At 39.5% G+C, this 27348-nt stretch overlaps 4 protein-coding genes and 1 pseudogene across 6 annotated transcripts; 4 read left to right on the forward strand and 1 right to left on the reverse strand.

Moving 5' to 3' along the window:
• Nucleotides 1-125: 125 nt before the first annotated feature.
• LOC125186717 (pumilio homolog 4-like) lies at nucleotides 126-4986 on the reverse strand. Of its 3 annotated transcripts, none has more exons than XM_089059662.1 (11): nucleotides 4844-4986; nucleotides 3941-4551; nucleotides 2903-3677; nucleotides 2133-2703; nucleotides 1896-2037; nucleotides 1719-1826; nucleotides 1265-1477; nucleotides 1065-1175; nucleotides 785-979; nucleotides 500-674; nucleotides 126-429 (listed from the first exon to the last, which is right to left on the reverse strand). In XM_089059662.1, the coding sequence occupies exons 2-11, from the start codon at nucleotides 4535-4537 to the stop codon at nucleotides 386-388; spliced, it is 2931 nt and encodes a 976-aa protein (XP_088915788.1). In that variant the 5' UTR covers nucleotides 4538-4551; nucleotides 4844-4986; the 3' UTR covers nucleotides 126-385. The 3 variants fall into 3 exon arrangements, with proteins under 3 accessions (XP_088915788.1, XP_047939106.1, XP_088915789.1); XM_048083149.2 differs by having other exon boundaries at nucleotides 3941-4648; XM_089059663.1 differs by lacking the exon at nucleotides 126-429 and having other exon boundaries at nucleotides 563-688; nucleotides 3941-4648.
• Nucleotides 4987-12952: 7966 nt separating this feature from the next.
• Nucleotides 12953-15414, forward strand: LOC125189810 (pentatricopeptide repeat-containing protein At3g22150, chloroplastic pseudogene; annotated as a pseudogene).
• Nucleotides 15415-16569: 1155 nt separating this feature from the next.
• Nucleotides 16570-17229, forward strand: LOC148926344 (uncharacterized). Its single transcript, XM_089059090.1, has one exon. The coding sequence runs from the start codon at nucleotides 16570-16572 to the stop codon at nucleotides 17227-17229; it is 660 nt and encodes a 219-aa protein (XP_088915216.1).
• A 96-nt stretch (nucleotides 17230-17325) lies between these two features.
• LOC125189809 (uncharacterized) lies at nucleotides 17326-18063 on the forward strand. The gene is made up of 2 exons (XM_048087040.2): nucleotides 17326-17388; nucleotides 17462-18063. The coding sequence occupies exons 1-2, from the start codon at nucleotides 17326-17328 to the stop codon at nucleotides 17984-17986; spliced, it is 588 nt and encodes a 195-aa protein (XP_047942997.2). The 3' UTR covers nucleotides 17987-18063.
• A 7574-nt stretch (nucleotides 18064-25637) lies between these two features.
• On the forward strand, nucleotides 25638-27131 carry LOC148926345 (uncharacterized). Its single transcript, XM_089059091.1, has 2 exons — nucleotides 25638-26252; nucleotides 26355-27131. The coding sequence occupies exons 1-2, from the start codon at nucleotides 25638-25640 to the stop codon at nucleotides 27129-27131; spliced, it is 1392 nt and encodes a 463-aa protein (XP_088915217.1).
• Nucleotides 27132-27348: the final 217 nt, after the last annotated feature.

Genomic DNA, 27348 nt, shown 5'->3' on the forward strand with positions numbered 1-27348 from the left:
CTTAGAACTACTAATACTAAAACATATCAAATCAGAGATAGTCCTACGAAGTACTAATACTAAAACATATCAAATCAACAGCAATAGAGAGCCGGTGAAAGACAGAGATATTTACTACTACTAAATACCGCAAAAATCACAAAGATTCCTCATTTTTTTTTAAAGAAAGTGGCTCTCTCTAAACTTCCTATATCACACTCTACACAAAATTATCAACAAAAATGTACACCATAAAAAAAAAGCTTATTATCGGCTCGAACATGAGAAAAAACCTATACACAAATCAAGAAACAAAATGCAGGGTTATTACCGAGCGAAACCTACGTTACACTACCTCGTTCCTCTTGAGTAGAAAGCCTCTGTGCCATCCATGTATGTACAAAGCTCAGCTGTTCTGCTTGGATGAAGAGGACTGCCCAATGTGCCGTTCTGCAAACGACATTTTTTGGAATAATATTGTTTGAGTTTTGAACAATTTGGAGCTTAGTTTAGAGTTTACCTCCGGCTGCAATGAGCTTTTCTACGCGTGATACAATATGCTTGCCGTAAGTGTACCTCTTGAGTGCACTCAAGTGGACCTTAATGCGGGAGAGGATCAGTTCGCGGCTCTTGTCATCACAAGTCTCAAGCACTTTCTGCACCACGTAGTTGCCAAATGGATCTTTCATCATAGCCTGAAAATGTTATACTTTCGGACAATATTAGAGATAATCGCACATTCGACAGAAAAAAAGTAAAAATTTATGGAACTTAGGCTATAGTTAGTTACGGTAAGCATGGGTACCTGTAGTGGCTCGTTCTCTTCTGTTGAACCGAGTATCTCGTTCACCAATAGTTTCCTCTCCTCGGGACCACCAAAAGCCAAGCACTTCTCAACAACATTAGAGGCGAATTTCTGCTGGCTCATCTTCACTATCTGTCCGGCTAGCTTGCTGATTATCGTAGCCCGTTCATGGGTCCTACCATGCTCCACGACATGCTGCAGAAATAGAAGTTGAACGAAGCCATCACACTTAAATTAGGTGAACTTGCAAGGGCGATATAGGCAGGTAATATTCGAGCACCTGAATGACGTAGTTTCCATATTGGTCTTGAGCTAGCTTACAGACAGAGTTCATTATTTCATCCATGATTTTCTGTTGAGTTTTCGGGTCATCGCAGTGCTCGAGAACTCTCTGCTACCGCTCAAGAGAAAAAGTATGTGTGTGTAAACTAAATGCCTTAGAAACGAGACGAAGCAGATATTGGGCTGACGAGTGCTAACCTGAATGACTCGACAGCCATAAGGGTGTGTGGATAGAGTCACAACTTGCCCAAAGAACGACGAGATTATGAAATGAATTTGATATTGAGGGATGCACTCGATGCACTTTTGTATTACATGATTGCCATTTTGATCATGAATGCATTTCATCACTGAACCATCGAGCTCGGCTGCCATCTTAGCGCCTGTGTCTGTATCAATCACTTCCAATGCCTGTGACCAATCACATCGGTAACAAAATGGAAATTACAATACTTATGTTGTTACAAAGTTGGATCTTTCATTTAATTAAGTTCTAATCAATCTATGTCATCCGATTTATCAAGTTCAACATAAAAGTATGTACAGTCATATTGTTTTCATATGCTCAAAATATATTATATTCTCAGTTAGGAACCCACAACCAAAGGTGTCGGAACGCAATATAGAGAGAGACGAAGCCGTAGAAACAAACCTTCTGTATAACTCGGCATCCATACATCTGCAGAGTAAGAGGCAATACATGACCAATGAGATGCCTTGCCAACTCTTTCCGATGACCTTCAGTACCATGCTCGAAGAACTGCACTTCAAGCAATGATATCACCACAACATTAAATCAATTTTATGAATTTTGTATGTGAAATATTACCTTTTGTATGACGTAATTCCCGAAAACATCGATCATTAAACCAAGAGCATTAGGAAGGATTTCTAAAAGTATCGTTGTCTTTTCTTCAACTGTTGCTGTCTCCAGCTTCTGCTGAATGAATCGACTCCCGAATTGATCCGTACTGAATAGAAAACAGCATAGATGTCGTGGACTAAATTATTATATTTTCTCTCTAGCAAAAACAAAACAGAGTAACTGCTGCTGCTCGTTACTTACCTGAACTCAACAACATGACCAAGAATGTCGGAGAGCTCCAATGACTTCGTCTTATTGTTTTTAAGCATCTCCAATAAGGATTCAAATCTTCCTTTCGAGTTGCTTCCGCAGGAACCAGTGTTTTCCCCCTTCTGACTAACCAATGATGACTGTATCTGAGCACATTTCTCGTTCTGGACCATAGAACTTCTCGAACAATCACGAGAACTCTGCAACATGTTGCCTTGAAATGAAGCAACGTATGGGTTAAATCCAGGACTGCATTGGTACTGATGATGATTAACAGTGCCGGGTTTCTGTAAAATGTGTGACTGAAATTGCTGTGCCTGTTGCAGAAGCAACGCCTCGAGATAAGCTTTCTCCAAAGACTGAAAATTGTCATGACCATGGGAACCAACAAAGTTTAGTCCTTGAGAAGAATTTCCAGCCACACAAGCCGAATGTTTTCCATGATTCGACATTTTCTGGATATACTGAACTTGATGTGGATCCATGACCGGAATGTGGAAACCCGGCGGATAGCTAGGTCTCAAGATTTGGCCGTCTCCATTACCACCGGCCATGAATGACCCTATAGAAATACTTGAGATATATCGTTAATGCAATATTTTTCGGAATCCTTCAAAAATTGAATCACGATATCAAGAATTGCAAGGCCATATATCCTAAACTATTGCTCATTTTTCAATTCTATCATCAACTGTGAGGTCAAATGCTCTAATGGTTAATAGTAAAGGATATATCATAAAAACATGATTTGAGATTAGTACCTATAATTCCATCCTGCTTTTGCTCGACCGAATATGCACCATTTCTCTGAGAAGGAATACTCACACCCGAGGAATTGTTGTTTTGCATTTGATTCTTCAGATCTTCCAGCCTTGCAAGATCAGATAGACTGTGTTGATGTTGAGACTGAAGATTAGTAGTCGAAGACGTCCTTCTCGGAAAACCTACACGCTCATTGATTGTTAGTTTTGAAACACCAGGCCCCCTGGTTAGACTACTCCTTGCTAAATTTACATAGTTGGTGTTAATGACCATGTTTTCGACTCTAGCACTGTCGCTGTAATGCTGCTGCTGCCACCCTGTTGGATTAATCCCCATCTGAAGTGACGACTGTGAAATACTCTCACCAGGAAGCTGACCTCTGGCCATGGACATTTTCAATCCAGATAGAGAAGAGGCAATGTCGGCTATCTCAAAGATACCAGGCGAAGGAACTAGCGTTGCAGAGGTCAAGTTGTCGACGAGATGAACTCCGTTCCCAAGTGCCATAAGAGCAGGAGCTGGGGGCCTGCCCCCCATCTCAGTCTTGATGTTCGTTAAGGATGTTACATTGACACAAGAAGCCAACGAGCTCGGATTGCTCTGAGTGTTGGATAAGACAGTATAACTATTTTTGGGGTGTAGAGCTTCAAATGATTCTGCTTTGTTATGTAAATCAGCTCCGCTGGAATTAGGTAACATATCTGCAATATCTGCAACTGAACTCTGGCTAGCAGGACGTGAAAGATGTGATTTCGTAGGCTGTCCACACCCTTCCTGGAGAAAGCCAAACACGAACACAAAGGTGATTTTTCTGTGCAAACACAGAAAGTTATAGCATGGCTAGAGCTAATGTCGACAATTTTCAGTGCTAAAATAAAAAACTTGTTTAGTTATCAAGGCTTTTTTTTTCTTTTCTTTTTCTACGCATTCAACATGGCAATATTAAGTATATTGTATGTAAAGATAAAATAAAATTGTATGTGAGGTTAATCATGTCACAACTTTCTACTCATATTCTGCGATTGTGATAACAAAACCTGAAGTATATCTGCGAAGCTCTTTCTTCTAACTCCCATTCCAGAGCTGGACGCCCCCATCATACCTTTCTCTAAAGAATCAGTAGAGTTTTTCCGCGACATATTCCTAAGAGCCGCCTTCCTCAGCTCGATCATCTCATCTTCTGCTTTCTTCACAGACAAAGCTACCGGCATTGAGTAAAGCCCATTTTCAAGGCCATTTCTGCCCGCAGCCCTGACCCTCTGCGCAACGCGCCAATCCTCCTTGGACAAGAGAGGTGGAGGGAGGCGAGGATTGAAGTTCTGATGTGAATAATAGTACTCCAAATAGGCAGGGTGGGATCTTATCTCCTCTTCAGTCAATACGCCAACGCTATTACTAGTGCTACCACCGGAGTCAAGCTTCACGAAATTGGGATGCCTAAGAAGACTCCCTGCAGCTAGCAACGCCCCCTCCACTGAGGGAGGGGCGCTTCCGCTTCTGTTTATGTCCAAACCCCTCTCTCTCTCAACAATCAGACCTCGATTTCGTTGCTCATGTAGCAGCAATGCTTCAATCTCACTCTCTAAGCTAGCATTGATCTCTGACTTCTCATTCGAACTCGATCCTCTCATCATGATACTACCTATACCTAGATTATTTCCCACAATTCACATTGGGTAGAAATAGAATAACAGCAAATAATCACCCATTCTTCTCAATTTCTCCACTTAGAAATCAAATTAGACCTATAATCAAGCCAAAATTCGAATCATGCAAAACCAAATCAAATTAAAAAATCACATATAAAATGATGATTAACAATCACAAATTCCATTTTAGAGATATTCGAACACATATCAAACTTCATTTATCACCGAAAAATCCACAATAAATCGGAAAATTAAAAAGCATCATGCATGCAAAAAATTGAAGAAACTTACGACAAGGAATCGTTGATATGGAGTTGTTTGGGATCGAAAACGTTATGAATCATTCGTGAAACAGCTGTGTGACGTGTGGAATTCGAATATGTTTGCAGCGAACAAGGTGGAGAATTTGCGAAAGTGGAATGAAACAAAATGAGCCGAAAATAATGCAGTTATTTTGTTTTTTTTTATTTATTATTTTATCTTTTGTTGGTTTATTACTGGAATAAGTTTAGATTATTTGGTATCCTTGGACAATTCTATTTAGTTAGTAGTGTTAGAAACTTGCACGAAAATGTGCAATAAGTGCTATTATGCTATAGATGTAGGTCACATATTCCGTCTCAAAAATAAATACTCTTTTTGCTATTAAATATTTTACTTTTTTTCTTTTTTCATCCTTTCACTGATAAATATTTCAATTCAATTTTACTATATTTGGTAATAAGTGGATGTATATTCCATTAACTTATTTCACTCAAATTTTATTATAAAATTAATATATAAAAATAAACTTTACATTCCATTTATTTTATAAAATCAAACAATTTCTTAAAACTCATGTCGATCAAATATGAGACATTTAATCATGGACAAAGAGAGTAGTTCATTTTTATTCCTTCTTATATTCACAAAAATGTTTTAAAATTTAACTTCATTTTTAAGGAACGTAAATAGTACAATACGATTATAAATTCACAAAAATGTTTTAAAATTTAACAGAATATTTTTTCATTTCATTCAAATTTTTTAAATCATAAATTATTTTTTTGACCTTTAAATAATCATCGTAAATTAAGGATTAAACCTTTCAAAATATAATTATGTAAGAAATGCATCTTATTGACGATGTTATCCGGTAAGATCAAACGACCAATTAAAAGCATACAATAGACACGTGTCTATTGAATATAGAATTTAAGATTTGTTTCATGCTCAAGAGGCTCCTTCGGCTAAGTAATCAACGCCGATCCAAATAAATTCAACATCTTAAATTCTTCTTTACGTTCAAAACCAATCAATAGGAAACACTAACATTTACACTTCCCTGTCTATTATTGGCAGTCTCATTTTTTAACACCATGGATTTTAAGAAATGTTAAAAAAAATGGGTGGACAAATGTTAATAGAATATGAATCTCACTTATATATATTAGTTTTGAATAAAATATAAATGAAATGAGTCAGTGGAATGTGAGACCCTATTACCATTTATGGTTAAAACTAACTGAGGCTGCTATTCGCAGACGGACTAAAATGAAAAAACGAGACTCTTATTCACGAACGGAGGGAGTATATGAATTAATGTGTCTTGCATAACGAATGCAATAATGAGATGATCGTCTATGTCTCTAGATCTTCGACGATCCAACACATCCCCAAATCATATTCCTAATGTACTGCAAAATAATTGGAAGAATAAGCGTATCACACATCTTTCCTTCATATCTTAGGTTATCTTAACTTAGAGTGATCTATCTCAGTCCAAATGATAAACGAAATTTGTTCATTTTACAAATATAGAACGAATAGATCTTCTGGACTATATATACCATAATTTTTGCCCCATACAAGCTTGTAATACCTAAACAATAACAACACAAACAACTATATTAACTTCATAAATTCAACTATATTTGACAACTCATTAATAAACCTATGTAAAAACAAAACAACACTAAACTAATCATTGTTACATATTACCTCCGTCCACGACTAAAAGTCCCACTTTGACTCGGTGTGAGTTTTAAATAATGCAAAGAAAAGTTGGGGTTGAAAAAGTTAGTGAGTCACACATTATATATTGATTTTATAATAGAGTGTGAGTGTGAGTGTGATGATTTAGTGGAAAGCGGAGTTCATTTACCATAAATATAAAAAGTAAATATAGACATTATTTTATAGACGGGCCATAATAGCACAGATGGACTTCGTGGACGGAAGGAGTAATGATTTAGTCACAATTTCTTTCAATTTTAACTTTATGTACATCAACTGTTTTTGTATAATAGAAACAATCAATATCAAAATAATATATTGAAAAAAAATACTTTGTTCAAGAATTAAAATATTTTAAGCCAGGAGGAGAATTAGAGAAAGAGAAAGAAGTAGAGTACGGAGCACAGGTGGAGGAGTAGATTGGGCAGAATCTGTCGGTTAACGGTAAAGGTTAACCTTATTAAAACTAGTTTTTTTTTTTTTATTGTAAACGCTCATAGTGGGCGGGGGGTTTAGGCAGACCCCCAACCCGTAAATAAATCAAAATATAACATTCCAATACATGATCCTAGCCCAAAAGTGACCAGTATCTAAAACAAGAACATGAAGGAGAAATAAGTTGGAGCTCCCACAAGTCGGGATACTCCAAGCTATCAATACTAAACTAGTAGCCAAATGAACAAAAGGAAGAAATAAACAAAGCAGAACTATCAACAGTCATAATCAGTCCACATCTCTGCGTCGAAAACGGAAGTTAGGATATCTCAGCTGGTCCATCCTAACAAGCGCCTTTAGGTATCGAGGCGCAGAGATAGAATCGTAATATGTCATAGTAGGGGTCTGAACCCCCCTACCTGCAAGAAAGTCTGCAACACGGTTTCCTTCTCTGTAGATGTGTGAGAATGTATATTTTTAACCCACGTGCGATGCACGATGAAATATATTTTCATCATACGACTTTAAATTATTAATTAAAGTAAAAAATAATATAACTATATAAAATTAAAAATAGAAAAATATACTATAAATAACAATAACAATTAAAAAAATATACTCCACTATAATTATTTGGACAACAAAGAAGAGAGTATCAAGTGTTGATACTTTTGAAAAGTATGTTTAAAACAATCATTCATATCTCTCTACTCTGAAAAATGTTAATCACAATATACACGCGCAGTACTCTAACTATTGTAAGAAATATTGGGATAAAATTCTCGAGTCAAGAATGTTACGATTCTTCCCTCTCTAAGAATTGTAAGAAATATTGAGATAAAATTCTCGAACCACATATACACGCGGTACTCTAACTATTGCAATCAAAAGAAAAAAAAAACAACAATACATAAATGGAAATTACAATGAAAATTATAAAATAAACTGAACTATCAGTCTAGATGAAAAAACCTCTCTTCTAGCTAGATAAATTACAATACAGTTAGTGCTCTCGGATTGGCGTATTATCCCCAAAGATGAAATCCTCCTAACGTACATAACATCTCAACCCCCTAGGCACCGATGAACTTGTTGGGCTCCAAAAATTGAGTAATACAATGTTCCTAAAATGTATAATAAAATGTTGAGAACTTGAGAGAGGATGGAGAATGCTTTTGTTGGTGTGTGATTCATCCACAACTCTATGCCTTTTATAGGCACAAAATTAGTTCATGAGAGATCATGGAATTAAAACAACATAATTATAAAATTAAGACAATAGAGGTTACAAAATTTGACTTTTCTTATTCATTTTTGTTGTTATTAGCCATGGATTAAAAGTTATAATACATTTCTTATTATGATTAAACGAGTTTCAATGCAGATTTGTTTAGTCCACCATATGATTGGCCGTTACTTCACATTGTATACATGCAATAATTTATAATTAATTTTTGAATAATAACTGAAAATTTGTAGTTACAATGTCAATCATCATCTATTTTATACTCAAACACACATAACTCATAAATATTCATATTTAAAAATAAAAACTTATAAATATTTTTAAAAAAAATTGTCAAAACTCACTTTTTATACATCTATAGATTACTAAATTACCATTGTTTTTTCTGTAAAATTATTGGAGGTCTCGTGAAAGTGAAACCTCCTTAACCCTTCACAAGTTTCCAACTGGCGGTGACCGTATTAAAGATATTAAAATATTAGAATCAATATAAAGAAATAAAAAACATAAACTCCATTAGAATTAATATATCACATATGATATTTTAAATTATTTCATGATATAGTGTATTTAGCTAAGAATACAATTATTTATAAGCAAAGAAGAAAATATTAACTATATAGCATGAAAATATTAATAGATGAGTGAAGACCATGTTATTATTTCTTTTGCTCGATGTTCAATTCTGACGATCCAAAAATTTAAAATTTAAAATTTCAAAAAGTAAAAATAAAAAATACTATGTAATTCTTAAAAATATTAAATATAAATTTAAAATTATAAATTTAATTATCAAAATCACTTGTAACTAATTTAGTTTAAATCGATGATCGATTTTTTTTATTTCAAATATTATATATTTAATTATCAGAAATACTTGTAACTAAAAGAAGATAGTTAAAAGATAAAATACATATACTGGACTTTATACATAAAAACAAAAATCATATAAAATTAATAAGTAACATAAAATTTAAAATAACTACTCCCCGTGTCCCATAAAAATATGGGCATATGATATGACATGAGAATTAAGATAAAATTGGTAAAGTAAGAGAGATGAGGAAAAAAATAGTTAAAATTAGAGTTCCTATTTATCAAGGGGCAAAACGCTCGGACATGTTCCTTTTCCTTCGAGAGAAAATTTCAAGAAGAATTAATGGCTGAGCTCATCGCCACCTCTCGTTTGGTGGAAGACTAACCCTTATTAAGAGTACGCTTGAGGCTATCCCACTCCACATTTTCCAAGCCATTGAGCCAACGAAGGGAACGCTGCGGCTCCTTGAACAACAACTTGCTCGGTTCTTCTGGGGTGCAACTAATGATAAGCGGCGAACACATTGGATTGGATGGGAACAAGTGTGTCTCCCTACGTCTGAAGGAGGTCTCGGAGTTAGACGCTTCGAGGAGGTTTTCAGAGCTTTCAACATCAAACTTTCGTGGAGGTTTAGAGAGCAAAACTCTCTCTGGGCTGCGCACATGTTCGGTAAGTACTGCCACAATAAATCCCCTCTTGCTAGAAATATCTCGGGCCGGAGCAGCCAACGTGGAAGAGACTTGCCAAAGCTTGGCCTTTGGCCCAACCCAACATCAGATGGAATCTTGGAGATGGAACAGTTCTTTTTTGGGATGACATTTGGCTCGGAGATGAACCCCTGAGGGAGTCCTGCCTCGACCCTACAGGAGACCCCCTGGCTCGGGTGGCGGACTTCTGGAGCAACGGGCAGTGGGACCACGCCAAGCTCAACCTCATCCAGCATCAGGCTGGCCTCCCACAACATCTTGTAGAAAACATCCTCACTGTCCCAATTCTCATGGGAACGCAAGATTTGCCGAGATGGACCCTCTCACGCATGGGTGACTTCACCTTAGCTTCGGCTTGGGATGCCTCCACGCATAGACCGATCATCCCGGCCCTGGAAGATATTTGGAATGAGGGCCTCACGGCTTCTATGTCCATCTTCATTTGGCGTCTCATCTCGAATAGAATACCGGTTGACACAAAGCTACAATGGCGAAAAATCAAGCTCGCCTCTAAATGTCAGTGCTGTACGCAGCACCCCGAGGTTGAGTCGCTACAACACCTCTTTATTCGAGGAGTTGGGGTTGTTTCAGTGTGGAACTTTTTCGATAAATGGTTTGATGGGGCGGACGAGCCTCTTAGGCTGGACGACTCCATCCCGACCAGAATGGACAAATGGGCTGCTAGAACCCGACAAACTGCAAAAGCTCACTTGAGCAAAGTCATCCCATGCCTTATCCTCTGGTTCCTTTGGGCTGAACGTAACAACTCCCGCCACAACGGGGTTAGATTCAGGGCCTACAGTGTCATTTGGCAGGTCCAGATTCACATCCAGAGGCTCACAGAAAATGGGAAGTGTCAGCCAAAACATTGGAAAGGACTTAATATTGCGATATGTAGACCGACACATCCCCAGGCAAGAAGGCGGCAGCAACTGGTTTTGTCGGTCAAATGGCACCCTCCGGAAATTCCTTGGCTTAAACTTAACACAACAGGGACCTTTAGCTCGGATTCAGGATCGGCGGGTGGGGGCGGAATTATCCGAGATCAGCAGGGCAGCGTAAAATCTGTTTTTTCCACCCCACTATGTGCAAATTCGAGGTTGGAAGCCGAACTTCTGACTATCATCCACGGTATGAGCATGGCCAAAGAGTATGGGCAACCTTTTTGGGTGGAGTCGGATTGCTTACAAGCAACCGCCGTGATCAACTCCGGTAAGGCGGGGCTAGCGCACACACGGCACTCCTTGTCAAAAATCAGACTACTACAACGGGAGTGTATTTGCAGATTTGCCTACATTCATCGGGAAGGAAATAAATCAGCCGGCATTCTAGCAAAAATGGGAGCCGAAGCTCCCTCTCTCCGAATCCTGGAGAGCCACATGTTCCCTAGGATCCTTCGTGCGACCATCCGGCTTGAACAATCTGGCGTCCCATACGTCAGAATGAATGATGAGGAAGAATGAGATGATGTTTTGTTGCAGGACCCCTCCTAGAGTATACGGGTGTCGGCCCATCAAACAAGCTGTCCCCTTTATACTCTTACCGATGGGTCCTCCGCTTGGGTTTTCTCTTACGTGACACCCCCTGATTTGTAACCCGTTTCAATTAGGTTGTTTGTTCAATTTGCTCTCGGCACGTCACTTTTGGGCGTGACCATGGTAACCACTGTTTGCTCTGATATATAGGGATGAGGGATCCACGAACCCTCCACCTTTCGGTGTTTAAAAAAAAAATGGATAGTGAGACCCATATTATTATTAGTATTTTGATGGTGGTATAAGTTGTAAATAACTTGGTATAATAGCCTAATAAATTGTGATATTTTTTATTGAAAGGGGGGAGTATATTACAAAAAGAATCCAATACAGAAAAAATGATTTGAAAACAGATGTGTACAAAAAATTAGAATATGTGAAAATAAAATCTCTACATATTAATATGTAAATGAATAAAAATAAATTATAGTAATAATAATAATAATAAATTTTTAAAAAAATAAGTAAATTTCGATTGAACCACTACATATATGTTTTTTCCTTCCATGTTTGGTTGCTAGTATTCTGTCTGAGAAATTAATATGATTCAGAATTCATATCTTCTCAAATTCATATATTAATATGTAAATGAATAAAAATATTAATAATAATATTTTAAAAAATAAGTAAAATTTTAAAGTAATAAGAAATATATATAATCTTATACAAGTACTATTACTTTTATTATTATTATTATTATTATTATTATTATTATTATTATTATTATTATTATTATTATTATTATTACTACTACTACTATTAAATAATAATTTAAAAAATAATTTTAAATTATGAATCATACTCTACTTAATTTCAGTATAATAAATAGTTATTATTACATTATAATTATAGTAATAACAATTATAATATTACTATAATATTTATAATTTTATTGTAATTATTAAATAATTATAGTTTAATTATTTAAATATGTATTATATATAATATATAATGGAGTAATATTATTATTAATAAAATATAATTAGTATATTATAAATTTTATTCAATTATAATATCAATAAATAATTATAACTATATATTTATTTATGATTATTATAATACAAAATAATAAATTAAGAAATCTTAATTAAATTATTTCAATTATTATTATAATTATAAATAAATTATTAGGAGAATCTTAATATAATAATTATTTTAATAATTTATTATTTGTCCAAACACAGGAAAGTAAATGTGTATGAATCATATTCCAAGGATTCATTTTCCTAGGAATTATTTTCCTTGCCAACTTTAATGTATTTTGTAGAACACATTCTATTTTTAATACTCTCTTCGTCCCGTAGAAATATGCTGATTTTCTTTTTCGTCATTCCCATAAAAGTAGTCCATATTTATTTAAGAATTTTTTTTCTCTTTTTTTTTTAATTATTATTTTATCATTTATGAATCTTACAATCCATTACATTATTTCAACTTCTCTCTTACTTTATTAATTACGCATTAAAATTCATGCCATCTCCAATTAACCTATTTATAGTATTTCTATAGGCGGAGGGAGTGTAAAAACTTATAAATGAAAATTTTTAAAATGACTTATTACAAAAGAATTAGAATAATGGTTTGTTAAAGATCTCATATGTTACTTTTATTTCTGTGTATTCAGTAATAATTCAAAGTTTTGAATAGGAGTATATGAAATCTTAGGATAAAGGAGAAAAAGAAATGCGCGCAAGTATGATGCCTTCTTCGCCACTGGCATCCCACCTTTCCTCATCCACCATCGCCCAATCCCACCACCGCAAACACCCCATCTCCTTAATCCCCGCCGCCTCCCCTCCTCCGCTGCGCAGCCAATACACCACACCAGACACCCACCAGTCCCCACCTCTCAAACCCAAAACCATCCGTTTCCGCCTCATCCAGCAATGCCATCAAGGCCAGCTCAACCTCGCCCGCCAACTGTTCGACGCGATTCCCCAACCAACTACTGTTCTCTGGAACACTCTCATGATAGGCTACGTCTGCAATAACATGCCCAATGAAGCTATATACATATTCCTCTGTTCTCAAAGCTTGCACGGAGGCGATGCATCTCTCTATTGGGAAATCTGTTCACGACCATGTCTTAAGATGCGATGTGAATTGTAGTAGGATTGTTTATGATTCTTTGTTGAACATGTATGCTTCCTTTGTGGGGATTGATTTGGTAGAGAGGCTAAGGCTATGCGAAGGCGAAATGTGGTTTCATGGAATACTGTGATTGCTTGGTATGTGAAGAAGGGGATGTTTGTGGAGGCAATTAGGTGTTTGGTGATGATGGTGAGAATGGGGGTTACACCTACGGTGGTTAGTTTTCAATGCCTTTCCGGCTGTTTCGGGTTTAGGTGATGTAGATGTTGCTGACACTGTTTATGGGATGGTTACTAGATTGCGTGGCGAATATGTTGATGATTTGTTTGTTGTGAGCTCTGCTATTACTATGTATGCAGAGCTTGGCTGTGTTCATATTGCTCGGAAGATATTTGATAACTGCTTGGTCAAGAATGCACATGTTTGGAACACTATGATTGGTGGTTACGTGTTGAACAATTGGCTAGTTGTGGCATTGGAGCTATTTTGATGCATTGGAGTCGCAAGATGGTGGTGATGATGTGGATGATGTGACTTTTCTTTCAGCTTTGACTGCAGCTTCCGAGTTGCAGCAGTTGGAGGTTTCAAAGTAGCTGCATTCGTATTTGATCAAGAAGTCGTTGGTTTCCTCTGTTATTATGCTTAATGCACTTGTAGCTTTGTATGCCAAGTGCAACTGTATTAGTGATTCGTTCAAGGTTTTTAGTGAGATGCAGGAGAGGGATGTAGTGTCGTGGAACACTATGATCTGTGTTCTTGTGCAGAACGGCTTGGATGATGAAGGGTTGATGCTCGTGTACGAGATGCAGAAGCTAGGGTTTCCGATTGATGATGTGACAATCACAACTATACTCTCTGCAACGTCAAATCTTGGAAATCGGGACATTGGGATACAGACCCATGCTTATCTGATTAGGCATGGGATTCAGTTCAGTGGGATGGAGAGTTATCTCATTGATATGTATGCAAAATCGGGTTTGATGGAAGCTGCAAAGACGGTCTTCGATTTGTATTGCAAACCTAGTAGTGATCCAGCCATGTGGAATTCCATTATCTCTGCGAGCACACAAAATGGATTAATTGATGAGTCCTTGCATGTTTTCAGGCGGATGCTAGTGGAGAATGTTGTACCGAGTGCTGTGACCATGGCCTCAGTTCTCCCGGCTTGCAGCCAGTTAGGAAGTCTGGCTATTGGAACTCAACTCCATGCTTTTGCAATTCGCCATTTCTTGGATGAAAACATCTTCGTGTGCTTTGCTCTGGTGGACATGTACTCAAAGTCAGGGGCACTTGTTTACGCTGAGAGGGTTTTCTCAAAATCGACTGAGAAAAACTCAGTCACCTGCACGAATATGATCTTGGGATACGGTCAGCATGGGATGGGAGAGAAAGCTCTCGAACTGTTCCACTCCATGAAAGAACTTGGCATCAACCCCGATGCCATCACCATTTTAGCAGTGTTATCTGCTTGCAGCTACACAGGTCTGATCAATGAAGGGCTCAAGATATTTGAGTCTATGGAGGGTGAGTATGGGATAAAGCCCTCGATGGAGCATCATGCTTGCGTTGTGGACATGTTGGGAAGAGTCGGGAGGTTGGTTGAGGCATATGAGTTCTCTTGGAGATTGGGGAAAGCAGACAATGTATTGGGGATCTGGGGATCACTCCTTTATGCGTGCAGAATCCATCAAGAATTTGAGCTGGGAAAGGTTGCTGCTGATAAACAGCTCGAGTTTGAATGACCAGATAGGGCTACAGGCTACCACGTCCTACTTTCTAATATACACGCGGAGGAGGGGAACTGGGAAGTTGTAAAGACGACGAGGAGGGAGATGCTGGAGAAATTCGACCACAAATCTTCTGATTGGTTCCCGAACTGTGTATTCTGATATCAGTATGGGCTGATCTCACTAGGATACCAGGACTTAAATAAAGAAGATAAAAAAATCTCACAGAGGAGAGCTGAAAAATCATCCTCTTCTAATTAGAGAGGGGGTCGAAAATTTTAATGAAAATTAAGTGTATTTTCTGTCTCATTTATTTTTCCTATTTATATTAAGTTCATATTGGGGCCAGGGATCTATGGAAGGTTTTGGATATGACCTCACTGATGCACTATTTTTTAGCACTAAATAAACCTGCAAGTATACAGAGTATATATAGTATAGCTAAAGGTCAGTACCGGATATCGAACACGGGGAAGGCAAACACAAAGTGTCTATCCTCTACTAGAACTCAATTACTATTTGGAAAATTAAAAGTTTTTGAGAAATTTTGTAAACAGAAAACAATTGAAAGCAAATAACAACTAATTGCAAATAAAATACGGAGATAAAATATAGAGATAAGAGAATTCCAGGGATTTGCGTTCACAGTTATGGTTATACAAATTCCAAACTACAATACCCTAGCACAGTTATTACTTTGATAGGACGAGTCAACTAGCTTATGCTCATGCGATACAAACATTGATTACAAGATTAGGGTTGTCAATCCTAACACGTAACTCCAAAAAGCTCCTAAGACCCTTGAAAAGTCCTCATTCTCAATTAACAGTATCGTTTCAAGGGAAGCTAACTGTAGCGTCTACTAAGTGAACCTAACTCGCTAGAACTCTCTCACAGTTATGAAGCAAGTTATATTATATCATGCAAGATTGTGTCACTCAATCATGCAGAATCAGAATTAATTAGGGAAGAAACAAAGTAAAAACAAAACGGATATTAAATACTCCCTCCCTCCCCCATATTTTGTCCCCTTTTGACCGGGCACGGGTTTTAAGAAAATGTGTTTGACTTTGTATTAAATGGAGATGTGTAGTGGAGTATGGGTCCCACATTGAAATTTGTGTTTTTGTTGTTAGTTAGTGAATAAACTGAAGTGGTATATTTAACTTTTTTGTGTCATTTTAGTCTCGGTAATTAAAGAAGTTAACAAACATTTAATGTTAAAAAGACTTTATCCATAAAAATAATCTGCCAATTTCATTACAATTGGGATTTTTTGGTGGGAAATCCCCAAAACCACAAGTACACGTACTAAAATTTTGGAGGTATGTCCAAAAATTCAAAAGGCAAAAGTACAGAAAATATTGGAGGGAGATTGGAGCTGCCACTATCTATAAAAGCATCAATACATCCAAAAAGAGAACTTTTAAACACTTGCCCTCAGAAAAAATTCATCATTGGGTTATGGAGACAACTCAGAGAGATACACGCACTATAGGAGTGGACACCAAAAATTTGATAGCTCAAAGTCTTCTCCAACAAAGCTATTCAGGTCATCTACGACATGGAGCTCTTATAAAAGCTGCCCAACAGTTTGGAGTATGCAAAAAGACAGTTCACAGAATCTGGGCAAAAGCAAAAGAGCAGATGGAGCGTGGAGTACCTGTAAATGTGCGAGATCGTGTTAGAGGATACAACCACAAAGATAAAATGCAGCTTGATGATAACAAGGTAAGACAACTATCTATGCTTGAAAGATCTACCATACGTAAGATGGCTCGCAAACTTGAAATTAGCAAGAGTACATTAGGAAGGATGAAGAAGGAGGGTCTGATCAGACCACACACAAGTGCAGTTAAGCCAATACTTACTGATTTGAACAAGTTAGCACGGCTCAGATGGAGTCTCAGCCAGATTCAACCAATCAGAATCGATGGTAAGCTCAAATACAACACAATGCACAATGTAGTGCATATTGATGAGAAATGGTTTTACATGACTAAGAGTTCAGATAGATACTACCTGCTGCCAGATGAGGATGAGCCATATAGATCATGTAAGTCAAAGAGATTCATCACAAAGGTTATGTTCATGTGTGCTGTGTGTAGACCACACTTTGCATAAGATGGAGAAACCATTTTTGATGGAAAAATAGGCATATTTCCTTTCACAACTATGGAACCAGCAAAGAGGAATTCAAAGAACAGAGCAAAAGGTACCATGGAGACCAAGCCAATCCAATCAGTCAACAAGGCGATCACGAGAGATTGCATAATCCAAAAGGTACACTGATTTTTTTTATATAGATTTTCTATCAGACATGTACAATATCATCACATACAGAATTTTTGAACAGATTATACCAGCTATCAAGTCTAAATGGCCACCGAACGTATGCAAGGAGATACTCATTCAACAAGACAATGCCAAGCCACATATCAGCCCCACTGATTCAGAGTTTCAGGCAATTGCAAACAAAGATGGATTCAAATTCCAAATCATTTGCCAACCGCCTAATGTCTTGGATTTGGGTTTTTTCACAGCAATCCAATCTCTGCAGGATGATAAAATTGCTAAAGGGGTGGATGACTTGGTGAATAATGTGTACAGTTCCTTTGAAGAACTTAGCCCACACACCCTCAACAATGTTTTCCTATCTCTTCAAGGTTGCTTATTAGAGATAATGAAAGTGCATGGAGGGAATGGATACAAACTTCCACATATGAAGAAGGCTAGGTTATCCAGGTTGGACTCGCTGCCAATCACTTTAGAGGTCGAGGAAGAGCTTGTTAAGGAAGCTCTGGAATACCTCCAACTTCCCGAAAACAACATTGGTGAAGCTTATGACATTTCACGTATCAGTGAAGCTCTAGGATTCTAGTAGATCAAAGAGCAAAGCTTTTTTGTCAGTTGGCTTTATAAGCCTCAAAATTAGGTGTGGCTTAAAATGTGAACTGATTTTTTTTGTCTATTTTTGTAAAGCCTCCAAACCTATGTAAGGGGTGACTTATAAAATCCTAATCCCTCAGATATTTTGTCATCATTGGGTAGCCTCCTATCCTGTTTAAGGGGTGGCTTGTAAAGCTCTTTCATTCTCAAATAAGCCTCCTAACCTATTAAAGGGGTGGCTGTGAAATGAATTTAGTCTACTTTTGTAAGGTTTAATTCCTAATCCCTCAGATAATGTTTCATCATTTGGTAGCCTCCTAACACATTGAAGGGGTGGCTGGTGGTATAAGGCTGCCTCAATCATAGATAAGCCTCCTAACCTATTCAAGGGGTGGCTTATAAGGGTATCCCAATCACATAAACATCACAGAGCACTTACACATACAAGCATCAGATAAGGTATCATCATAGTAAGGAGATACTCATTCAACAATCACATAGCCAAGCCACATATCAGGCCCATTGTCCCAATAACATAATCAACACAGATCAGTTACACATACAATCACAGAGTAATGAAACTCATCATCAACAATAATCAGAGAGCATTCAAGCCCATCAACAACAATAATCAAAGAGCATTCAACAATCACATAGCATTCAACCCATCAACAACCAGTCTCCAAACCCATCGAAAACAATAAGCTCAGCCTCCAAACCCATCGACAACATCACAGAGCATTCAACCCATGAACAGCCACAACCTCCAAACCCAACGACAACCACAAGATCAGCCTCCAAGCCCATCGACAACAACAGCCTCCAAACCAATAATGAGAAGAAAAAACGCTGGATCAAGAAATAAGAACATACTTAGAGTAGATCTAAAAAATCCAGGCAGCAAAATAGCAAGCATTATCTTTTCATTTTCATTATAGATTTTGACAGGGGCGGCTGGAGGTGGGTCGACGGGGAAGGCTGGAGGAAAGTCGAAGGGGGTGGCTGAAGGCACGTCGATAGGGATTTCAGGGATGAAAGAATTGAAGAGTGTTTCAGGGGAGTTAGGGACGACGAGATCGATGGGGGTGTCAGGGACGACGAGATCGGCCGCCGAGAACCAAGGAGGTGCGGTGGGGTTACTCATTTAACCAAGGAAAATCGGTCGATTGACAACTCAAGAATGAGAACGGTGAAGAGGTGGTGATTTGGAACCAAAAATTAGGGATTCTGATTGATTAAATGTGGGAGAGAGAGATAAATGTGGGTGGGTAGGTGACGGGTTGTTGAAGATGAGTAAATGAGAATTCAATTCTCATTAATGGCAGATGGGGTAATTTGGGGGAAAAATGAAGGGTATTTTGATAGTCTATTTTAGGTAAATTCTAAAGGGGACAAATTTTGTGGGACGGACGAAAAAGGAAATAGGGGACAAATTTTCAGGGACGGAGGGAGTAGAAAACTGGAATTGTATAACCAAAGTCGTTACTAACACATCCCTAGAATCCTATGAGTTTAGTTACACATATTGGAATAAGCTAAACACATAGATTGAAGGGAACACAATTTGAACATAAAACTAAAGCAAATAGAACTCGTAGGTTGAATCTTTGTCGTTCTTGATGTTCTTGAAATCCTTCTTCAATTCCTTGCACAAAGACGTACTCTAGCTTTTAATCTCTGGGAATTTATGTTGCAATAAGAAGCTCTATGGTTGATGAAGCTTGAGGTCCTATTTATAGGGAAAAACCAATCCTCATTGTAGAAGGAAAATATGGTAAATCTTGGAATAAATCTAGGGCAATTCGGATTCGCCGCCGCACCTTGGCCGGCGGTCGCCGCGTTGGAGTCCAGAGTCTCTGTTCCTCCGGCGGCGGACCGCCGCACGACTTCCGGTGGTCGCCGGGCGAGACTCTCTTCCAAGTGTCATTTTTCCGAGGCGGACCGCTGCATTGCTCTGACCACCAGGCACCGGCGGTCGCCGTACAACTTCACGGCTGTCGCCGTCTGACTCCAGATTTCCAGACTTTGTGTTTTGACTCCCTTTTTCGGCTCAATTATGCACATTTCTCACAAAATACGTCAAAATACCAAAATAGATAAAATATACAAATAATGGACGTATAGAGTGACTTTGACATCAAAAAAGGACCAAATAATGGCATTAAAACAGTGCAAAATCCTAGCGTATCAACTCCTCCAAACTTACATTTTTGTTTGTCCTCGAACAAAACAATAAAGATACAAGAATAGACGCACAGAATGCACAAGGACTAGACGTCATAATTGCCTCAAAAGATGGAAGAATAGCTTAAGCATGTATTAACGCAATCAAATCAAGCTTGAGTGTTCTCTCACTCTCAAAGTGTATAAAAGTAATGTGTTTATAAGCACTCGTGAAACACCTTGAATTCAAGCACTCACATTTGACAAACTTCCAAAGATGGGAAGTGTTCTCTCACTCTCAAAGTGTATAAAAGTAATGTGTTTATAAGCACTCAAATCATGCAAAGTTTACCATAGGCTTGCTCAAAGTCTAATCCCTCCTCTACTTGATGTAATTAAGCATCAAAAGTCCGAAAGGTCTTTATCTTTGGTTGTAATGTAGGCTCTTTGGTAGGTGAGGAATATTTGGCTAAAAAGTGACTAAAAATAAAATATCCCAAGCAGAGTTAAAGTGACTCCACTTTTCTAAACCCAAGACACTTTCAACACTTTATTTTTCTCCTTCAACTCACTTTCCAAACCTTTGGTTTTCTTTTCTTTTTTTTTCTTTTTACGACCTTTCACAAAAAAAAATTATTTTCTTTCTTTTTATTTTCTTTTTCATAGGCATCCTTTCTAAGATCAAGCACATACTTGAATTTTTTCACAATTTCACAACTTGTACTTTTCTACATTTAAGCACACTACTTTTTATACTTTCCTCCTAATCTCTCCAATTCTTTACAAAGAAATTGTCCCAAGGAATTGTCCCCATTATTTTGGCTTCCAAAGAAAAGGCTTAAAGGCTCAAAATTGGCCCCAAAGGGAAAAATTTTGAAATTTTGAGCGGGTCGAAAAATTTAGGTATAAAAGTAGGCTAGAAAAGATGGTCAATCATCCTCCTTAATCAACTTAAACACTATGTAAACTTAGGCAAGACTAGGAGCAAGTTCTAGAAACAAATACATGATTGCAGATAAATCACACAAGAATAAAATTAAGGCTCAAATCCTCACAAGGTATAAAGCATGAATCAAGGCGAAAAAGCAATTCACTAATTATGCACCTTTTCACCAAACAATCAAATCAAAACGTTAAGCCACACTTAAACATAGATGGAATGTAATATCATTGGCAACTCGGTCAAAGTGTGTCCCTAAGCATGCGTGTTTCTAAGTTCTTCATGTTAAGTTCACGACATGGATTCAAGAAAACCTTTATAGAAAACAAAAATCACCTACGGGGTTTTGAAAAACAAAAACAAAAACTTTAAAACAAAAAGAAAACCCTAAAACAAAAAACCTAAACTCACGGTCCACCACGTCATCCCCCCAAACTTATTTACAATAAAGTGTAAAATAAGTTAGTAGAGTCGGTAGGGACGTGAGTGAACTACTAAAAATAAAACATACCTTGAAAAATTTCGCGTAGAGGTTGGACGTGGAGAAAATTCGAAAAAAATCGAAAAATTGCACTGGTGATACGCTCGGATTTGCACTATTTTAAGGCCATTATTTGGTCCGTTTTTTATGTCAAAGTCACTCTACACGTCCATTATTTGCATATTTGATCTATTTTGGTATTTTGACGTGTTTTGTGAGGCGACCACCGGAAGTCGTGCGGCGGTCCGCTACCGAAGGAAAAGAGACTCTGGACTCCAACGCGGCGACCACCGGCCAAGGTGCGGCGGCCCGCCAGAGAAAGGCGGCGAATCCGAATTGCCCTAGATGTGCCCCAAGATTTACCATATTTTGAAGATCTTTTCCTTCTACAATGAGGATTGGCTTTCCCCTATAAATAAGACCTCAAGCTTCATCAAATGAGAGAGCTTCTACTTGCAAAATAATTCACAGAGATCAAAAGCTAGAGTACTTCAATTGCGCAAGGAGTTGGAGAAGGATTTCAAGAACATCAAGAATGACGAGGACTCAACCTACGGGTTTTATTTGCTTTAGTTTTATGTTCAAATTGTTTTTCCTTCAATCTATGTGTTTAGCTTATTCCATTATGTGTAACTAAACTTATAGGATTCGAGGGATGTATTAGTAACGACTTTGGTTATACAATTCCAATTTTCTATTTAATATCCGTTTTCTTTTTGCTTTATTTCTTCCCTAAGTTAATCTTTATGCTTCATGATTGAGTGACACAATCGTGTATGATTTAATATAGCTTGATTCATAACTGTAAGAGAGTTCTAGCGAGTTAGGTCCACTTAGTAGACACTACAGTTAGCTTCCCTTAAAACGGAACTGTTAATTGAGAGTGAGGACTTTTCAAGGGTCTTAGGACATTTATGGAGTTACGTGTTAGGATTGACAACCCTAATCTTGTAATCAACGTTTGCATCGCATGAGCATAAGCTATGTGACTCGTCCTATCAAAGTAATAACTGTGCTAGGGTATTGTAGTTTGGAATTTGAATAATCATAACTGTGAATACACATCCCTGGAATTCCCTTATCTCTATATATTATCTCCTTGTTTTATTTGCACTAAGTTGTTAATTGTTTTCATTATTTTTAGTTTTCAAAAGTTTCCAAAATTCTCTTGTTCTTCCATATAGTAATTGAGTCTTAGTAGAAGATAGACACTTTGTGTTTTCCTTCCTCGTGTTCGATATCCGGTACTGACCTTTGGCTATATTATTTCTATTCCTTACGAGATGTTCGAACTCCTTACGACAAGGACCTTGCAATGGGCCTTGCTTGCTCCTCTCCCTCTGTTGTTGATGAAGCCCCACCAGAATCCGGCAAGGTCGCCGGCAGCGAAATGCCTATCGTCCCGGAAGAAGACTACACTCCCTTCAAACTCCGGTCAAAGCTAGATGCAAAACCCAATGCAAATGGTTCGATGGTTGGTGGTTTAGTCAACTTTCCTCAAAAAGATCCAAAGACAAAACTACTTTTGGAAAGAAGTTTGGAGGCTTGCCATACTGAAGGACCTCAAGGTGTACTAGCCGTTGCTACCCCAATGCAGCCAAAAAATGACACCCCGTTGCAGCCTGTTCTATTGTCCTCTCCTGAAACCCTCCTGCTGGTCAACCCTCCCTCGCCGGAAGCTCACCGGAGGCCGGTCACCTCGCTGTAGTGCTTCATGCCAACTCCACTCTTTCAGCTGATACCCCAATGTCTTCGCAGCGTATGGAAATTCTTACTGAGTCAAAGAAGGATTCCTTGCTGCACCTGGCTCACCTTGAATCTGCTGAGATCTTAGACTGCATCGTAGCTCAACCACTGCTGGCAACTAATCACATGGAGCTTAGTTCGACATGTGCTCCTCATCCCCTCCTCAAGCTCATTCAGGGGGCTCCACCGGCGGCGGTTGTAGCCCCTCCATCACCGACTACTCTCCAATATGCGCCTCCTCTCGACCAGTTCCCACCACTTGAGCGTGGTCATACCAAGCTGCTTTGTAATGCGTTTGAAAGAGGCCCCTCGGTATGGCAGAAGAGTACTAACACCGAGCGTAGTGGGTTTGGTGGAGTTCCAGGAGGCTCGTCGACGATCACCGCAATCAAGCAACACCATGAAGGACCGTCAGCTGATACCAATACTCACTCAACCCCATTGAAACCAACTGCTAGCACCACGCCTCCATCTATGGCAGATGTTGTCCGGGGGGAGCGGATCCGGAGGGTCCCCATATTTTCGACCCCGATAAAATCAAGAGCATGGGCTTCGCGAGCTCCAGCAACGGTATTCCCTCGATCTACTTCTCTGGTGCGGAAACAAAAATCCTGGCAGAAAGTTTGGGTTTCGCCATTGTTGGAAAATTTTCCCATTCAATCCCAGCGACTACCCAAATTCAAAAGGCCCTCAACAACATCAAGTTTTCTTGTGGCTTTAACTGGAAATTCATCAACGCTAAGCATATCCTCATCTAATTTGATGCCATGGAAGACTATGCAAAGCTCCTTAGTGGTCCCAAAGGTAACCCGGTCTGGTACGTAGACAGACACCCGATGCGCGTTTTCAAATGGTCGCCCGACTTCGACGTCTTCTGTGAGTCCCCCATTGCGGCCATTTGGTGCAACCTCATTGGCCTACCGATTCATCTATATGACCCCGCAGCCCTCTTTGCAATCGGTAAGCTCCTAGGCAGTCCAACTCAGGTCGATCGTGCAACGGCTAACAAGACTCGGCTATCCTTTGCTCGCATTTGCGTTGAGATTGACATCACCAAACCACCAGTAGAGGAGATAATCCTATATTTGTGCGGGAGGCAGCACACTCAGCAAGTGAGATGGGATAAGATCCCTCCTTATTGTTCGGAATGCAAGCATGTGGGGCACACGGGGGAGGTCTGCTACGCGGTTGGTAGGAGAGCCAGACCAGAAAAGAAAAACTATCATGCTGTTCAAAACAGGGGAGGCAAAGACGAGACCCGCCCACCGAAAGGAGCTTCCTCTGTCCCTTCGGCAAACATGGTCACTCTCAATGGAAACCACAAGGGAAGGGATAACTACACCGTTAACCGTAATGATGGTAAAGGAAGGGAAAGAGAAAGGACCCCCCCCTCCCCCCCCGTCGCTCCGAACACGGGCGACCTAACTCCAGACATTATTGGACCTTCCAATTGGCCGATGATAGAGAACCTGGCCACGGCAGAATAGGGGCATCAAGTGAAACAGGGGACTCCCCAAGGGCCTAGTTCGAGAGGACACTCCTTCTCACCGGATTCTGGTCGACTAAAAGGTCGTGACTCCTCGTTAAAAGACAAATCACAAGATTGGCAGAGGGAGATATTGAGCTCTAACAAATACTATAAACTCATGGGGAATGGCGAATATGATACGGAAAATTTTGAGGAGACGCAAGGGATTGACATGGACGTCAACGAGGAAGAAGACGTCCCTGTCCTCGAGCCAAACTTCCCCCTCTCTGAGGGAACCAACATGAATAGAATTGATGAGACAAATGGTTCTCATGGGCGGACTCCACACCGTTCGGGTAAGAATCCAACCCATTAATATGTCTCTTAATTTTATGTTTTGGAACGTTCGGGGTGTAGTTAACTCGCCAACCCGAAACGTCATCAAAAGATATATTAACCTTTACAATGGTGCTTTCCTTGTAATAATTGAACCGCTGACTCAACCCGACCCGGAGTTATATTCAAGAATCTTTGGGCTGGAGTACAGAGGCACAAATGCTAATGGGAAGATTTGGGTCTTCACAGAACATGGCTCAGAATTCGAAGTTTTGGAGGACTCGGATCAGATCATTCATGGGCGTTTTGTGAGTCCGAAGCTCGCACTTCCTCTTTGCATCTCAGCAGTCTATGGGAAGTGCTCGAGAGCCGAGAGATATCTTCTGTGGGACAAGCTTCGGGCGTTGGCTAACTCCCTGAACGGGGTTCCTTGGATGATTGGTGGTGATTTTAACACAATCCTCCACCTCCGAGACAGAGTGGGGAGCGAGACTAACCGGTAGGAGGAGATGGTGGATTTCGCAGAAATGATCGAAGATTGTAGGCTGCTGGATCTGGGCTTTGACGGATCCGAGTTCACTTGGTCTAAAAATAATCTCTTCGAGCAACTCGATAGAATGCTTGTAGGTGAGTCTTGGACCAACCTCTTTGAGACTTCTAGAGTGACCAATCTACCTCGGGTGGCATCGGATCATGGACCAATCCTTATGAGATGCAAGACCTCTTCGGTTAGACCACCAGGTAACCCGTTCCGCTTCCAGAACATGTGGTTCAGACACCACGGTTTCCTTGATCTTGTCCTCAATGTCTGGAGTCAGCCTTCGGAAGCAGTGGGCTTGCTGAACCTACAAATCAAACTCACAAGGCTTAAATCAGCCTTGAAAAGATGGAACAAAGAAGTGTTTGGAAACCTCCATTCCAACCTTGCTGCGGCTGAGCTAGTGGTGGCTGTGGCTCAAGCTAACTTCGAAGTGGACCCCTCCCCAACCCACAGAGCCGAGGTCAATAAGAATATTGCCCAATACATCCTCCTCCTCAAAATGGAAGAGGATTTCTGGAGACAAAAAGCTACTCTTAGGTGGCTTTCGGACGCGGATAAAAATACTAAGTTCTACCAAAGCTGGGTCAAGCAAAAGGGCTCGCCTCCGAATTCATGTTATTATAGTGGACGGAACACCCATCTCGGAGGAAGAAGACGTTAAGGAATCCGCGGTTCAATACTTCAGAGATCTGCTAGCTCCACCACCGGCATCGCTTCGCTTAAAGAACCCAACCTTGGCATCATTCATCAACTTCCACCTGACATAAACCTTGATGAGCTCACTGCTACGCCGGGGGCGGAAGAAGTAAAAAGGACGGTCTTCGGTATCTCGGGAGAAAGCACCCCGGGCCCAGATGGATATACAGCTCTCTTCTTCCAAAAATGCTGGCCGATTGTGGGGCCAGATGTCATTGAGGCAGTCGATCAGTTCTTTCAAGGAGCCTTTCTCCCACGTAGCGTCACCGCTACCATGATCGTGCTTCTACCGAAGAAAGCTAATCCATCCTCTTGGTCGGACTATAGACCGATAAGCTTGTGTAACGTGACGAACAAGATTATCACAAAAGTCCTTACTACAAGATTGACGCCTCTTCTTCCTCTCGTGATCTCGTCAAATCAAAGCGGATTTGTCAAGGGGCGGTTGCTTAATGATAACGTCCTCTTGGCTCAAGAAATGTTTCATGAACTCCCTCGATGTAGGCCTGCACCGAACGTCGCCCTCACACTCGACATGGCCAAAGCGTATGACCGGGTTCAATGGCCATTTCTTTTAAGGATCCTTCACCAAATGGGGTTCCCAGCCTTGTGGGTGAACCTGATCGAGAGGTGTGTGGGCTCGTGTTGGTTTTCAGTCTTGATCAATGGCTCCCCCTCGGGTTTCTTCAAATCAACCAGGGGATTGAGGCAAGAGGATCCCATTTCGCCGGCTCTTTTCGTGATCACCGCGGACTATCTCTCGTGATCCTTGGACAAACTGATCCTCGGGCGTAAAGAAATGCTATTCAAGTCTTCTAAATTTGGATCAGAGGTAAGCCATCTGGCTTACGCGGATGATATCTTAATCTTCACCCAAGCAGCCGCTGCCCCTCTCAGGCGACTCAAGGAATGCCTTACAGACTACACGGACGTCTCGGGCCAGCAGGTCAACCTCTCCAAAAGCAACTTTTACATAACCGAAG

This window comes from Salvia hispanica, chromosome 5, assembly GCF_029641045.1.
Source record: "Salvia hispanica isolate PSC_SH4W2 chromosome 5, Shi_PSC_v1, whole genome shotgun sequence".
NCBI classification, from domain to species: Eukaryota; Viridiplantae; Streptophyta; class Magnoliopsida; order Lamiales; family Lamiaceae; genus Salvia; species Salvia hispanica.

Coding starts and splice junctions, on each gene's coding strand:
- LOC125186717 (XM_089059662.1), bottom strand. CDS start 4,537: ATGATGAGAGGATCGAGTTCGAATGAGAAGTCAGAGATCAATGCTAGC. Junction 1,827..1,895: donor GGAATTACGTCATACAAAAG/GTAATATTTCAC, acceptor CTTGAAGTGCAG/TTCTTCGAGCATGGTACTGA. Junction 980..1,064: donor ATGGAAACTACGTCATTCAG/GTGCTCGAATAT, acceptor CTATTTCTGCAG/CATGTCGTGGAGCATGGTAG.
- LOC148926344 (XM_089059090.1), top strand. CDS start 16,570: ATGGAGACAACTCAGAGAGATACACGCACTATAGGAGTGGACACCAAA.
- LOC125189809 (XM_048087040.2), top strand. CDS start 17,326: ATGGAGACCAAGCCAATCCAATCAGTCAACAAGGCGATCACGAGAGAT. Junction 17,389..17,461: donor GAGATTGCATAATCCAAAAG/GTACACTGATTT, acceptor ATTTTTGAACAG/ATTATACCAGCTATCAAGTC.
- LOC148926345 (XM_089059091.1), top strand. CDS start 25,638: ATGGTGGATTTCGCAGAAATGATCGAAGATTGTAGGCTGCTGGATCTG. Junction 26,253..26,354: donor CTAAGTTCTACCAAAGCTGG/GTCAAGCAAAAG, acceptor TCAATACTTCAG/AGATCTGCTAGCTCCACCAC.